The sequence below is a fragment of the Anopheles darlingi genome, chromosome 3 (genome assembly GCF_943734745.1).
Source record: "Anopheles darlingi chromosome 3, idAnoDarlMG_H_01, whole genome shotgun sequence".
In the NCBI taxonomy this organism is placed as follows: Eukaryota; Metazoa; Arthropoda; class Insecta; order Diptera; family Culicidae; genus Anopheles; species Anopheles darlingi.
In genome coordinates, this window is record NC_064875.1 from 16,101,832 (window position 1) to 16,115,321 (window position 13,490).

The following is a 13,490-nucleotide window of genomic DNA, read 5'->3' on the forward strand; positions in this document are numbered from 1 at the left end:
CGTAGCGATGGTGGTGGTAGTGGTGGAATCTTTACCCAGGGGTTCGCCCCTTCGGCTGCACGTTTCAAGGTCCACTATCTCTGTCTCTACTGAATCCCTAGGCAATGATCGAACAACGACAACAACGGCGCTGTGGACAAAAACCGCGAGATCGATGTCAATAGCAGCAGCGCAGAAGAGCGGAGAGACGAACTCTGCGAGAGGTGGGCTTACTTCTTCTTAACGGTAATGATTCGTTCGTCATACCAGATCGTAGAGCAAATGGCACTCTCTCTCTGCACAAAAGCTCCACTTCATGCTTTGACCATGGACCACGCGGATAAGTGTAAATAGTATTTCATCATAAGCCCATGGAGTGAGCGCGCGCGATAACATTTGCATAGATGAATATGCGAATACGGTGGGGCTGCTGCGCTCGTTCTTCACGCATTAAGAGGTTTTTAGTGCGGATAGGAATCGTCACCTGTTGTTCTCCGCGTTGATTCATCTAATGGGCACCGGACATTGCCCGCATTGGAACGGTAACACCTCGGCGAGACGCACTGCACGCAGGAAACAGGTTCCTGAATGCACCTCGTGGTTGCATAATTCCTAACGCACGCTGCGTGCGGCTGCACAGGCATCGACCGTGTGCGTGTGTGTGTGCGGAATAGATAACAGACCGAGACAGATTTCGGTTGGGCAATCAATCGCGAGTCGTCGTGAGGTTCGTCGCTGTTGCGCCTCCCAAGTCTATTGTTCGTTCCGAGCGATTTGGAAGCGCTTGCGGAGTGTCGTCGGAATCTGGATGATGCCACACTTTTCTGTTATCGTATCCGCTGAGTCGTTCGGATTTGGGTGGTGTCGGATGTATGGAAAATAAAGGTTTAGTCGTGCATGTTGTTATGTTACTCACGCCGCCGCTCTTCGGTAGGGTTCGGTTATGGAGGAGCTTGGTTTGTCTTGGTGACGCGATTGGCCAAAGAAGCTAACAAAACTTTATTTATGTTCTTTTATTATTTTATTCATGTTCTTTTCCAAAGAAAACATTAAAGAATGCATTTATAGAAAACATCGTGATTAAATGCTTTTCGACAGCATATATTGTTCAAAATATTATCAACAATCGATGATGCATGTATTGTTAATATACTTCCAAATTGAAACAAAAAACTGCAACGAATTGACGTGACGATGCTTGGAAACGATTGAGCTGGCGTAAAAGCAATCGAGTGTGGCTAAAAAAAGAGGAAAAATCAATAAGTTATACAAAATTAATCACTAGGTACTTAAACGAGTCGGAGAACAAAAACTATAACTCCGTTGGAATTAATCATTATTTATAGCGGATTTACAAGTTCAAATATTCAAATTGGAGCGTACAAAACCAGGATTTAAAGAAGTGTGGTATACATATTCACTGATGTACACGTGCACATGTACACCAGCCTCGCGCTACCCTGCAAAATTGTAACACATAGATGCAATAAAGATCTTCCTGAGCATACCAATCCCAAAACTTATACTTTCTTATATATTTTTTTAAATCATTTCTTCAGCAAATCCTGCATGCATTAGTTTTAATGGAAACAATATAAATTTATTACGATATTTGAATCTGATGACGATTGATCTTTCCCCCTATTCCTTCCTTCTTGTACAAAAATGTCTCAAATGATGGCTTAGCTTGCACCCATTACGGATCCATGATCGTTACCCCTGCTGGCCATCGCCTTCTTCCGGATGAATTTTGTAAGCCACTTGCTCCGGCCGTTCCATATCCGCCATCGTGGTAGCGCCTTGCACCGGTATCACTGGAATTGCGTTCGTTTTAGGTCGAGCTTCCTTGGCCATTTCCCGGTTGGCCATCGTCTTCAGCCGACTGATACGCTGCTCCCGTTTCACCTCGGCCGTAAACAGCTCCTTTCCGGTGGGAACGAGCTGCTCCAAGGATTGCATCATGGCGGCATGATTGCACGACAGACAGCGCAGTGCATCCGGTTGTAGTTGCCGCTTGGTACCGGCTGCCTGAATGCAGCCCGCCAGTGCACCCTTCAGTTTGGTCATCATCAACTGAGTGTAGGTGAGCGACCGTCGAAGGCGCGTCTCCATCAACTCCACCGCGTCACGCTCGCACTTATCCGCCACGCTGACGCTCAGATTCTGCACCATATTCCATATGCGTTGCAGTTCATCGCTAAAAAACTCAACCTCTCGATCGATTTCCCCGTGCAGCTGCTCGATGGCCGTGTTGAACTGATCCTTCGAAACGCGCGTCCGGAAGTGTTCGATCTCGACGCGCCGTTCCAGCTCGCGATCGATCGTTTCCAGCCGGGCAAGAGTTTGCTGCCTCAACTCAACCAGCTGATCCTCGAGATAGAGTGCTTGGTCCGAGAAGCTCGCTTGTAGGGCGTGAAATTGATCCTGCATCTTGAGCTTATGGTTCTGTAGCGCGCCAGTCAGCTGCTTCAAGGAGTCACCGGTTGAACGACCACTTTTGGTTGACGCTTCCAAGAGCTTTTGCAGACTGTTCTGTTTCTCTTCGAGTGCATCGATACGGTCCTGGTTCGATGTAAGCATCTCTTCCAGCGCTCGAGGCCACAAGGCACGACAGTTATCCGCCGTTAACGTTGAGCTCGTCGATCTAGTCGCCAGTGATCCGAGTTCACTCGTTTCGGACAGTGTCAAGTCACCGATTAGTCGCGAGAGAATAGTTCGCACGCAGTCGAGCTCCTGCTCCAAGAGATCCTCCTTCCTTGCGGGGAGTGTCGAGTCACTGATCAGCCCCAACAGAATGCTTCGTATGCCATCGAGTTCCTGCTCCAAGAGCTCCTCCTTGCTTGGTAGCTCGGCTAGGGTGCTACGCCTCGGAACCAGTGCGTTCACCGAACTTGGTACGGTATGCTGATAGAAATCGATCGGAGAAGGTTCCACATCCGGACGCAATGTTTTAGACGATCGAACGACGCCACTCAATGATCGACGCTGCGGTTTATAATCAGGATTCTGTGCCTGCAGCTGCCGATGGATGGTTTCGAGCTGAGCGTGAATGTTGGCCAGCACGTCACCTTCCAAGAGCGGCAGGATAGACTTTTCGATCCGTGCGTACTCGAGCACCGTATCGTTGGCCAGTGAGGTGAGGTTCCCGATCGTTTCGTCGATCTTATCGATGCGTGACACGAGCGTCAGGTAATCGATCGCGTTTTCATGCGCCGGATGCAGTGAGGACGTTCGGCTGCCGCGATACTTTTCCAGTTGTTCCACCGTCGGCATGATTGTTCCACTCACCCTTTGCGTCTCCTGTAAACGATCAGCGAGAGTGCGCTGTGCGGTCGCGAGGTGATCGATTTTGCTGACCAGCTCTCGGTAGGCTTCGGTGTCTTCAAATCGCTCAGCTAGTTCCTTCGGTTCCTCCGGTTTTTCTGATTGCTCTTCAGTGTTTGAACGTTCTGCAGGGTGTTCGGTGGATCGGTTGCCTTCTATTTTGTGCAACATTACCAGCAGTAACTGGCGGAGCGATGTGAGACTTACGGCTCCGGGCTCAGGCGATCCGAAAGCGGCCGCGAGGAGCTCGGAGCAGGTGCGTGTTTCTTCCATGCTGCTGACACCGAAAAGTCCCGTAAAATAGTTCCAATTGCACAGCGCCTTCTTTGATGGCAGACCATTCTTTAGAAAAAAGAACGTAAACTACAACTATAATCCATCGAGAATCTCAGTAGGCACATGGCATCAACCTTCGCACGACCGAAGTAGAACTGAAAATGATCTTGTTTTGTTACAAAAGGCCTAATCACCCTGTTGTTACCCACATGGCTTAATCGGATAATCGTATTTACTGTCACCGAATTACGGTTATGTATACCGCACTGCAAGATAGTTTGCCTCATTAGTACAATCCCGGAGGTCCATGTGGCAGTATGAATACCTGCTGCTACAGAGCGGTGCTATTGGCATACCTATTGGGCAAGCACACTCTCTGAGGCGAAGAACGCCATGGAACGCCTGTTACTGTTCTCTTTTCCTACCGTTGCAGACCTAACACGAGGGTTGACCGCTAACGTGTCGTATCGGATAGTGAATGGAACCGGCGTCTCCATATCGGAATACCCGTTCCTGGTGTCGGTTCAACGGTGGGAGAAGGAAACGAAGACACACATCTGCGGTGGTACACTGATCAGCGACTTATGGGTTCTTACAGCAGGGCACTGCGTCGAGTAAGTCACGTTTTCGGCTCTTCGATAGCATCCATTGGAACCTGTTCTTCTCGTGTTTTTTGTTTCAAATGCTAGCGAGATTGAAAGAGACCTATCGGTTATAGTGCGTGCCGAATCGTCCTTCCACGATTCCGGCGGTGTACTACTGACCGTTAGCCGGGCGCTGAAACACGAAAACTTCCGCTATGGTTCCCCCGGGATCGATTTCGATTTCGGTTTGCTCAAGCTGAGCAGCAAGTTCGAACGGGCAGTTCCGATACGACTCATTGCCAAGCATCGACGGATTCCGGCCGGTGAGATGTGTACCGTCGTAGGTTGGGGCCTCACCAAAGGTACCGGCGATCGGGAGCAGCTCCGGATGGTCCGATTGCCGATCGTGGCGCAGTCCGTGTGCGGCGACGCGTACTCCCTGTTCGAACCCATCACCTGGCGTATGCTGTGCGCAGGATACGAAGAAGGACGCCGGGATGCGTGTGAGGTATGGGTGGACGGCTCATGAGGGATATTCGATTGTTCATTGGATCACTTTCTTTTTTCAATTCCTTTTCAAGGGCGATTCCGGTGGACCACTGCTCTGCCGAGGTATTCAGGTTGGAATCATCTCTTGGGGTGTTGGCTGTGCCAAACCGAACCGATATGGCGTCTACAGCAGCATATCGAATCAACGGTCCTGGATTCAACAGATAACCGGTGTCTAGGTTATGCTACACATTTGGGGCAATTCGTTTCTCCAATTATCAGCAAATTTCATCGCTGATTGATGTGCAGCCCCACGGACGAGTAACTGTAGCCCGTGTACCGATTGTGAGAATATTGGATTTTAATAACCTCACGTAAAACCGACCAACATCCGATCGGCAAAGAATAAAATGTGTACCTTGGCTTCTATTTAGCGTGTGACGTCCATTAGCGAAGGTTCAGCATGTTGTGCGTGGTGCAAATTATCGCGGTCATTACCACTGTTTTGATGTTCCGTAATGTCCCTTCCCGCCACCCGCTGATCGTATTCAATTGCAAGTATTCATTAATGCGTATTCTGCCCTGTTTCTGCACGATAGCTGGCGAAGGTGGAAGCACCCGGCGAATCTCCTTTCGCATTGTCAACGGTACGGCCACCCAGATCACCAGCTATCCGTACATTGTGTCGATACAACGGTGGACAGCCCTGGACAAGACGCACATCTGCGGTGGAACGCTCATCAGCGATACCTGGATACTGAGTGCAGCTCATTGTGTGGAGTATTATTTGTGCCAGCCAGCATGATCGTTTTGCATCGTGCATTCGTGCCTGATTCATAGTGTCCACTCTCGTGTTCGGGTCATTTTCTTTTTCAGCCGCCTCACTCCCCGGACCGCTATGGTGCGCGCCAACTCTTCGTTCTACCAGAAGGGTGGCAAACTGCACCGGATCGCGCAGGTGATCAGGCACGATAACTTCACCTACATCACGGGGGACTACGATTATGGATTGCTGAAGCTACAGCGCAGATACTTGCGAGCGGCACTGGTTAGGTTACCTTCCGGCGAGAGACGCTTCCCACCCGGCGAGCTGTGTGAAGTGATCGGCTGGGGTTACACCTTGGGACCGGAATCGAGGGAACAGCTGCGTTCCGTTGCGCTACCGATCGTGGCGCAGCCCGTGTGCCGTAAGGCGTACCAGTCCACCGATGAGATAACGGGTCGCATGCTGTGCGCAGGATATGCCGAAGGTTTACGGGATGCGTGTGATGTAAGAAACCATTGCCGCCGCGATGTCACGGCCGATGTGGGCCGTATCTAAACAACAAGCTCACCACCCATTGTTTGCTTTCGATTAGGGAGATTCGGGTGGTCCGCTAATCTGTCGTGGACAGCAGGCTGGGATCATCTCGTGGGCGATCGGTTGTGCCCGGCCTAACAAGTACGGCGTCTACAGTAGCATCGCGGCGGGTCGTGAATGGATTAAGCAGCAAACAGGCGTTTAGAAGTAATTACAGTTCTACGACGCGACTGGTGACGCGAATCGAAACAATAGATTGTGTAATTTCACGCCGTAACAACGGACACGTGGAGGTACGGCACACAAGTATTAAAATGCTGTTCTTTTTATTTTATTGTTCCTATGAAGTTGAAGTTCGAGAGGTAGATTGTTTCGAATGCTGTCATTTTTATTTTAAATCCAGGTTTACCCAGAATAACAATCCGGTTTCCCAACTAAACATTATACCAATCAATTTAATTTTATAATACTTGTAAAAGAATATATGAAATAATAATAAAACCTATAAAAATCAAAGACTGGTAATTCCATCTATCGAATTGTTATCATCATTGTTCGTCAGCAAACATTTTGTGTGTAAACTATCGCAATGGTCACACATTTTCTACTTCTCTTTTCAATACAGAAATGTTCTCCCACACCTTTATCCATTCCGAAACACAGCCACATTTGAAATCGATTGAAAAACAAGGAAAGCCCTCGGTATAATGTGCTCCAGACCCGAGGGGGCAAACGGGAGCATGAATTCGCAATCGGAAAAGTATAGAATCGGTGCACACAGGTCAGCACCATCGCCTAAAGGGAATGTTCGAAGTGGTCACTGTGGAAGTGCGCACAGAGCCGTAGAGGCCCGATCAATATTTGAAGGCACTGTGTCGTGAGAGATTTTCCCGTAGAGAATCGGGTGGCCGCGCTGTGGGAAAAGGCGTACGGTGTTTGCCAAATGCAAGCCCTACGGATGTTTTCACTTGTTCGGAACACCTTTTTTGTAGTAGAAATTCGGAGGAAAAACAACATTTCCCCGGACCGGCACACGTGGTGGTCCTGGTGAAGCTAAGCGTCGGATGCAGCAGCAGTAGCAGCAGCAGAACGATACGTTTGGGAGATATCAACATTCACGAATTGTGCCTGAGGGAAGTTCTGGCGCTCGTTTCTTCTTTTATTTAGTTTCGAATTCTGAACAAATCCAGACTAGTATATATTTTTTCAGTTCAGCAGTTTTATCGATTACGTGGAAGTAAATGAATTTCAGTACATGAAATTAATGCTCGTAATTTTTATTTCTGAGAAGCTCCTTTCACTCAATATTTCGATAATGAGGAGCATATACCGATTATAACCCTTTCCCGTAGCAATATAGATTGAAAAAAGTTTTACTTCATTAACGTTACCGCAACGTAGTTGCATCGAAGATGAGATAGAGTACAAATAAGCAAAGAATATAAAATAGAATCAATGAAAATAATATAACAATGAAAAAGAATAATTCATTTAACGAACACGCTCACAGCAGATTCCTGTCGCGGAGGATCCGCTTTGAGCGGCAAACGATGGCCCTTCATTAGTTCAGTGGGCGTTTTGTTTTCAGGGGCATTGTAAACCGATTGATTTCTGTGCCCTAAGAGAAACAATTCTAAGGTTTCCTCCACGCATTCTCCGCCTACCATTGGCCATTCAAGGGCACCTCTTAGATCTTCTTTAAACCACAAATAATCTCTGTGCGATGATTTGTAGTCATCATTCGGTCTTATGTGGATTTTGTCATATTCATTGCAGAACGCGATGAATGGTTTGCTTCTGACCTGACTTGAACATGGATCACACGATAAGACCAGCGTCTCCGGTAGGCCAATGCGTGAAAAGATAAATTTCAAGCAACTAACGATTGTAGCTGCTTTGGTATCCCGAGTAGAATATACTTCCGCCCATTGCGAATAGGCATCGAAGAGTACGATAAAGTGGTATGCTAAAGTGGTATCGACAATGTCCCCCATACGGTAAAATTCCAAATGAACAATGCACCACGCTTTCGACTGGCTTTCTTTGGGCTTCGTAACTGGTTCTTCAGAAATATATTTCTTCTCGTTTAAGTATCAAACTCGTATAAGTATCACCATAACTGATCAAATCTTCGTGCTCCTTTTTCTCCAACTCTACGCACTGCAGTCGTCGAGTTACGAGCGATTTAGTTTTCGCAAACAACGACATAAGTTTAGAGATCGTCTCGGGAAATGCTTTGACGTAAATGTTTCCAAATTTGTTGAATTTGTTTAGCTCCGTTTCTCCTAGTCTTGAGAGCAGCAGCTGCACCTTTGCCCGATCGTTCAACGGCGTTGTATCTGCTTTGAAGATCTCACCGTACTTGAAATACCACTCATCGAAAGTCTCCGAAGGATACTCAAACAGCGGAAGGCACGTTGCCAGAGACTTCAGCTGCTGGTATTCGCACGAGTTTTGGAAAATCGGACTGGATGCAATTCCCTCCAACTGCTTGGCTATCGCCTCTTGTTGAATTTGTACTTTGGAAAGCATTTCCTTCAGGTCAGCACACTTTTCATCGATGTCCTCACCAGATGCGATGCTCGCACGAGCCGCCGTAGCATTTCTTTTTCTAAAAAAGAACAAAATACTCATCAATATACTAATCGACTAGCCCAAGAATGTACAGCAGGACAGCATTACATACTTTGATTGACTCATTTTATCGTTAATCCTTCCACAATTTCCCAGCACAAGGAAAATTCTCGTAATCCGTGCGCAAAAACGTTAAATTTTTGTTTTCAGTTTGCGCGCGTGTGAGCTGTCAAACGAATTTCGAATATGTTCGAAACTTAAGGCCCTCACATACTGACCATTAAAGTATGGCCGTGAATGCAGCTTCAACGGCAACACCTCTGTTCCTATAGCCGTGGCCACACGGGGCGAAAACTCTAGCGCAAACGAAAAAATTAATGCCAAAACATTTACGCTTGCCGTTTACATGCTGTCAAACGATTATAGGTCCGTGGAGCGTAAAACCTAGAGTAAAAGCTGTTTGCAAACGGAAGGGCTCGCAATATGTTCTATTTGTGGTTTACATTGATAGATAGTGATCATTGCTAGTGTGTTCAATCCTTTTCTTCCACAAAACGATTTTAATTAGCCGTGGCCACACGGGGCGAAAATTTGCGCGCAAATTTGCACATTAATGCCAAAATGTTTTCGCTTCGTGTGGCAGGGGTAAAAACCCGAAAATTTATGCCGAAATGTCAAACGTATTGTTTTCATCTGTGTTTTGGCCGCTGAAGTTGATTTCCGAATAAATTTTGCAGTTTTTAACGATTTTGTTGCTGTTGCCGCTATATTTATATTAAAAATGCAAAAACAATACGAAAAGAACCTACATTTTCGTAAATAAAGCGTTCGATAGCGTCAAGGGTTCAGCGAAAAAGTCCGCGGACGTATAAAAGTTTGACAGCGTGTAAGGGTTAAGCGAAACCGTTTTGGCATTAATTTTTTCGTTTGCGCTAGGGTTTTCGCCCCGTGTGGCCACGGCTATTTCCTCAACCCGGCCACGTAAACATATCGAAGCGTAAACGATTTGGCATTAATTTGTAAATTTGCGCGCAAATTTTCGCTCCGTGTGGCCACGGCTAAAGCCTTAAGCTGCTTCCAGCCGACACTTGTTAATTTGTTGATAAAGTTTGCCGCAGCTATACTTTAAAAACCTGTATGTGGAGGCATTAAGTTTCGAAAATCGTTTGACGAATCAGAGGCGCGCGAGCTGACAGAGTAAAAACAAATTAACGTTTTTGCGCAGCGCGCACGGTTTACTATTTTACTTGTGCTGTGAAATTGAGGAAGGATTAACGAAAAATGAGTCAATCAAAGTATGTTATAGCGTGATTCTGTATATTGTTGCGTTGGTGAACTAGTATATTGATTAGTGTTTCGTTATTTTACTTGCAGAATAACCATAACACCGGATGGGGCGATTGCCTCATCCGCTGAGAACATCGGAGAACCGTATGCTGAACTGAAGTACATGCTGTCCAAAATGCAGATCCAACAGGAGGTGATGGCGAAGCAGTTGGAGGGAATCGCATCCAGTCCGATCCTCCAAAACTCGTGCGAATACCAGCAGCTGAAGTCGCTGGCAACGTGCCTTCCGCTGTTTGAGTATCCTTCGGAGACTTTCGATGAGTGGTATTTCAAGTACGGTGAGATGTTCAAAGAAGACACAGCGCCGTTAAACGATCATGCAAAGGTGCGGCTGCTGCTCTCAAGATTAGGAGAATCGGAGTATCAAAAATACACCAAAAGTATTGCGCCTTTACGAGTGCAGGAGGCATCATTCTGCCAGACTATCGCTAAACTCATGTCGTTGTTTGCGAAAACAAAATCACGCACCACTCGGCGACTGCAGTGCTTCCAGCTGCAGAGAGAGGAAAACGAGGAATTTATCAGCTATGGACAGAGGGTAGATAAAGCATTTTGTGCCGGTGAAATGGGAGAGATAAGCCCGGAAGAGTTCAAGTGTGTGATTTTCGTGTCAGGATTGAAGAGCCCAGAGGAAGCCGAACTACGGGAGTGGTTAATCAAACAGATGGATAAGCGATGGTATGAGCCTCTTAAGTTTTGTGACTTGCTGGTGCTGTGCGACCAGTTTAAGGACAATAATCCCAAAAAAGGTTCGGTTAAACCTACCATGAAAACCGAATCGGACCAGTCGAAAGTGTGGCGCACTGTTCATCTGGACTTTTTCCATACTGACAAGATACATGTCGTTGTTTTGTTTGATGCGTACTCTCATTGGCCGGAAGTGTATGTGTTCCGCGATAGCAAAGCAGCTACAATCGTCGAATGCATGCGAACGGTGTTTTCACGATTTGGCCCACCGGAAACGCTGCTCTTATCGTGTAATCCACATTTAACTCAAGTTAAAAGCAAATTGTTCCTCTCATACTGCATTGATAATCAGATATTGCACTTAAGACCAACGGGCCATTACATGTCTTTGCATGAAGTTTATTTGAAGTTTAAAGAAGAATTGAAATTGGTCCTTGAGGATCGCACAGAGACCTGGACCGAAGTTATAAGATCGTTTTTGACAGTATATAGAACTACATCGTTCCCTGGAGCACCTGACCAAAAAAACCCCGCCGAGATAATGTTGGACCGTCGTTTGCGGGATAAAGAGGATGCACCTCCGGAATATCTTGTTAGCGTGTTTGGTACTGGATATCCATTTTAAATTATTTTTCCAATCGATGTTACTCTTCCATATATAAAATTCTGATGTATTAAAAGTGCCATACTTTACATACATATTACAATGACGTAAAAATAAGAATGAATTATTACAATGAAATAAAAATTTCATATTTTGCTATTGTAATCCAACTCGTCTATAATGCAACTTTGTAGGTAAGCGTTAACGCTGAATGCACCAACACAAAATAGAAACACGAGAAGAAAAGGGGTACACAAAACAAAATGTAAAAAATCCCAGAATTCAGTTTGTGTTTCTACTTGCGCCGTCTCGCTTTGGCGCGTTTCGATTCTGTCGAATCAGCGCATGAAATCGACTATCCTTTTTTAGCCCTTTAAGAGGTGATGGCGTTGACGAATTCAAAGAAAGACATTATTTTGACTGGGCTGCTGTTATTGGTAGAGATATCATTCTAGGGTGGTCTCTTTGTTCTTTTCCAGATTAAGCTAATTCTCTTGTTCGGTGATACAAAGTGTTGCAGTTAGAAACGATGTTCAATAAGTATAAAAACTGGGAAAGTGGTTTTGCTGCGATTGGGGAGTTTGAAATAAACAGTGAAGTAAAGTACGTGAGTCGTTGTGTTTCTTGGATGGTTTCTTTGAGCGATTGTTTTTAATAATTGTTTGTTATTTCCGACAGAATGCCGCAACCATGCGCCGGATCCGGCCATAGAAATGTGCCAGCACCATCGTACGCTGAACTGCAGGAAAAACTATCTAAAATGCAGATTCAGCAGCAAGCGATGGAGAAACAACTGAAGGAATACGCGAAACTTCCGATCGTACAAAGTTCGGTCGAATACCAGCAGCTGAAATCTCTGGCTTCGTTCATCCCGTTGTTTCAATACCGCGAGCCTTCGGAGACTTTCGATGCGTGGTATTTTAGGTACGGTGAGATCTTCAAACAAGAGACGACCTCATTAAACGATCGGGCAAAGGCGCAACTACTGCTGACGAGGCTGGGGGAATCGGAGTATCAAAAATATGTAAAAAGCATCGAGCCCCATCATGTGACTGATCTACCATTCCGCGACACGATCGCTAAACTCATGTCGCTGTTCGCCAAAACCAAATCACGTACCACTCGACGATTGCAGTTTCTTCAACTGGAGAAAAGAGACAACGAAGATTTGGCTAGCTATGGCCAAAGGGTAGCTTATGCATTTTGTGCCGCCGAGATGGATGCGGTCGATCCAGATACGATGAAATGCCTGATGTTTATCTCTGGACTACAGTCGTCGGCAAACCAATCCGATCTGCGCAAACGATTGATCGAGAAACTGGACAGAGCCATCACTCCTCTTACCCTGAAGGATATGAAGGTTGTTCCTAAAGTGTTGGAAAAGAAACCGAAGAGGCCAGCACATGGTGCACCATGGGAAACTGTCCATGTTGGGTTCTTGAAAGAGTTGGACAAATGTTTCGTCGTGATGCTGGATGAATATTCGCAATGGCCAGAGATAATTCCAACGTACGATTTTTCGGCACGATCGTGTATTGAATGCATCGATGATGTTTTCATAATGCGTGGCTTGCCGCAAACTATCGTTACCAATGAATCAAGCCAATTTCGTAGCGGGCAGTTTAAGTCGTTCTGTTACGAGAACGAAATCAACCATTGCACTTACTCGGATTATGATGCATTTTACTATCAATTCATAGATTATTTTAAAGGATTCGTTTCGGTGAATTCAATTGAGTCGGATTATGATGATGCTAGTTATATTGTGGATAGCTTTCTTGCGCATTTTAGATCCATGCCACTAGGTACCGCTCCCGGAGCTCCAACGCCCAATGAATTGATGTTTTGATGTCCTAAAGCGTTATGCTTATGAGGATACCTATGGCTGATGGTAATTTTTTTCATTCAACACGTTTTGGACGCCAAATCGATTACAAAAACTTCTTTAAATCATAAACCTTTTTTCTTAATACATTTAAAGGGTGGGTAATTCGAATGTTCAACTCTGAATTTTTTTTTTGATGGACTATAATAAAGAACTTCCGAATCACACATAAGAGATAGTATTTTATATTTTTGAGGACTAAAGTATCGGGAGAACTTTTGAGGATTACAATAGCATCGACACAACATAGAATAGAAACGTACGAAAGAACGTGAATAGATAGAGCATAAAACAAACAGATGTAACTTTATGCCACATGTTTGCCGCAAAGCAGCGCAAAGGAGTCCTCTCGGGACTCCAATAGGTTCAATAGCAGATGCTGTAACTGAAACATGGGCAAGTAAGAAAAAAATTGAATTTTCGGGTAAAAAACCAATATAT

General features: G+C 45.6%; 2 protein-coding genes across 3 annotated transcripts; both read left to right on the plus strand.

Annotated features, from left to right (window-relative positions):
- Positions 1-3,972: 3,972 nt before the first annotated feature.
- On the plus strand, positions 3,973-6,157 carry LOC125953451 (transmembrane protease serine 9-like). Its single transcript, XM_049683055.1, has 6 exons — positions 3,973-4,193; positions 4,269-4,671; positions 4,745-4,883; positions 5,252-5,441; positions 5,529-5,922; positions 6,011-6,157. Exons 1-6 carry the CDS (start codon positions 3,973-3,975, stop codon positions 6,155-6,157), a joined length of 1,494 nt encoding a protein of 497 aa, XP_049539012.1.
- Positions 6,158-9,764: 3,607 nt separating this feature from the next.
- LOC125953459 (uncharacterized) lies at positions 9,765-13,221 on the plus strand. 2 transcript variants are annotated; one of them, XM_049683065.1, is made up of 3 exons: positions 9,765-9,821; positions 9,901-11,767; positions 11,843-13,221. In XM_049683065.1, exons 2-3 carry the CDS (start codon positions 11,694-11,696, stop codon positions 13,011-13,013), a joined length of 1,245 nt encoding a protein of 414 aa, XP_049539022.1. In that variant the 5' UTR covers positions 9,765-9,821; positions 9,901-11,693; the 3' UTR covers positions 13,014-13,221. Both variants share the same exon structure in this region; 1 of them encodes a protein (XP_049539022.1).
- The last annotated feature ends 269 nt before the right edge of the window (positions 13,222-13,490 follow it).

Excerpts from the sequence above, each read along its gene's own strand:
- LOC125953451 (XM_049683055.1), top strand. The coding sequence starts at position 3,973 with ATGGAACGCCTGTTACTGTTCTCTTTTCCTACCGTTGCAGACCTAACA. Across the intron at positions 4,672-4,744 it reads GACGCCGGGATGCGTGTGAG|GGCGATTCCGGTGGACCACT; the intron begins GTATGGGTGGAC and ends TTCCTTTTCAAG. Across the intron at positions 4,884-5,251 it reads CTGGATTCAACAGATAACCG|CTGGCGAAGGTGGAAGCACC; the intron begins GTGTCTAGGTTA and ends TCTGCACGATAG.
- LOC125953459 (XM_049683065.1), top strand. The coding sequence starts at position 11,694 with ATGTTCAATAAGTATAAAAACTGGGAAAGTGGTTTTGCTGCGATTGGG. Across the intron at positions 11,768-11,842 it reads GAAATAAACAGTGAAGTAAA|AATGCCGCAACCATGCGCCG; the intron begins GTACGTGAGTCG and ends TATTTCCGACAG.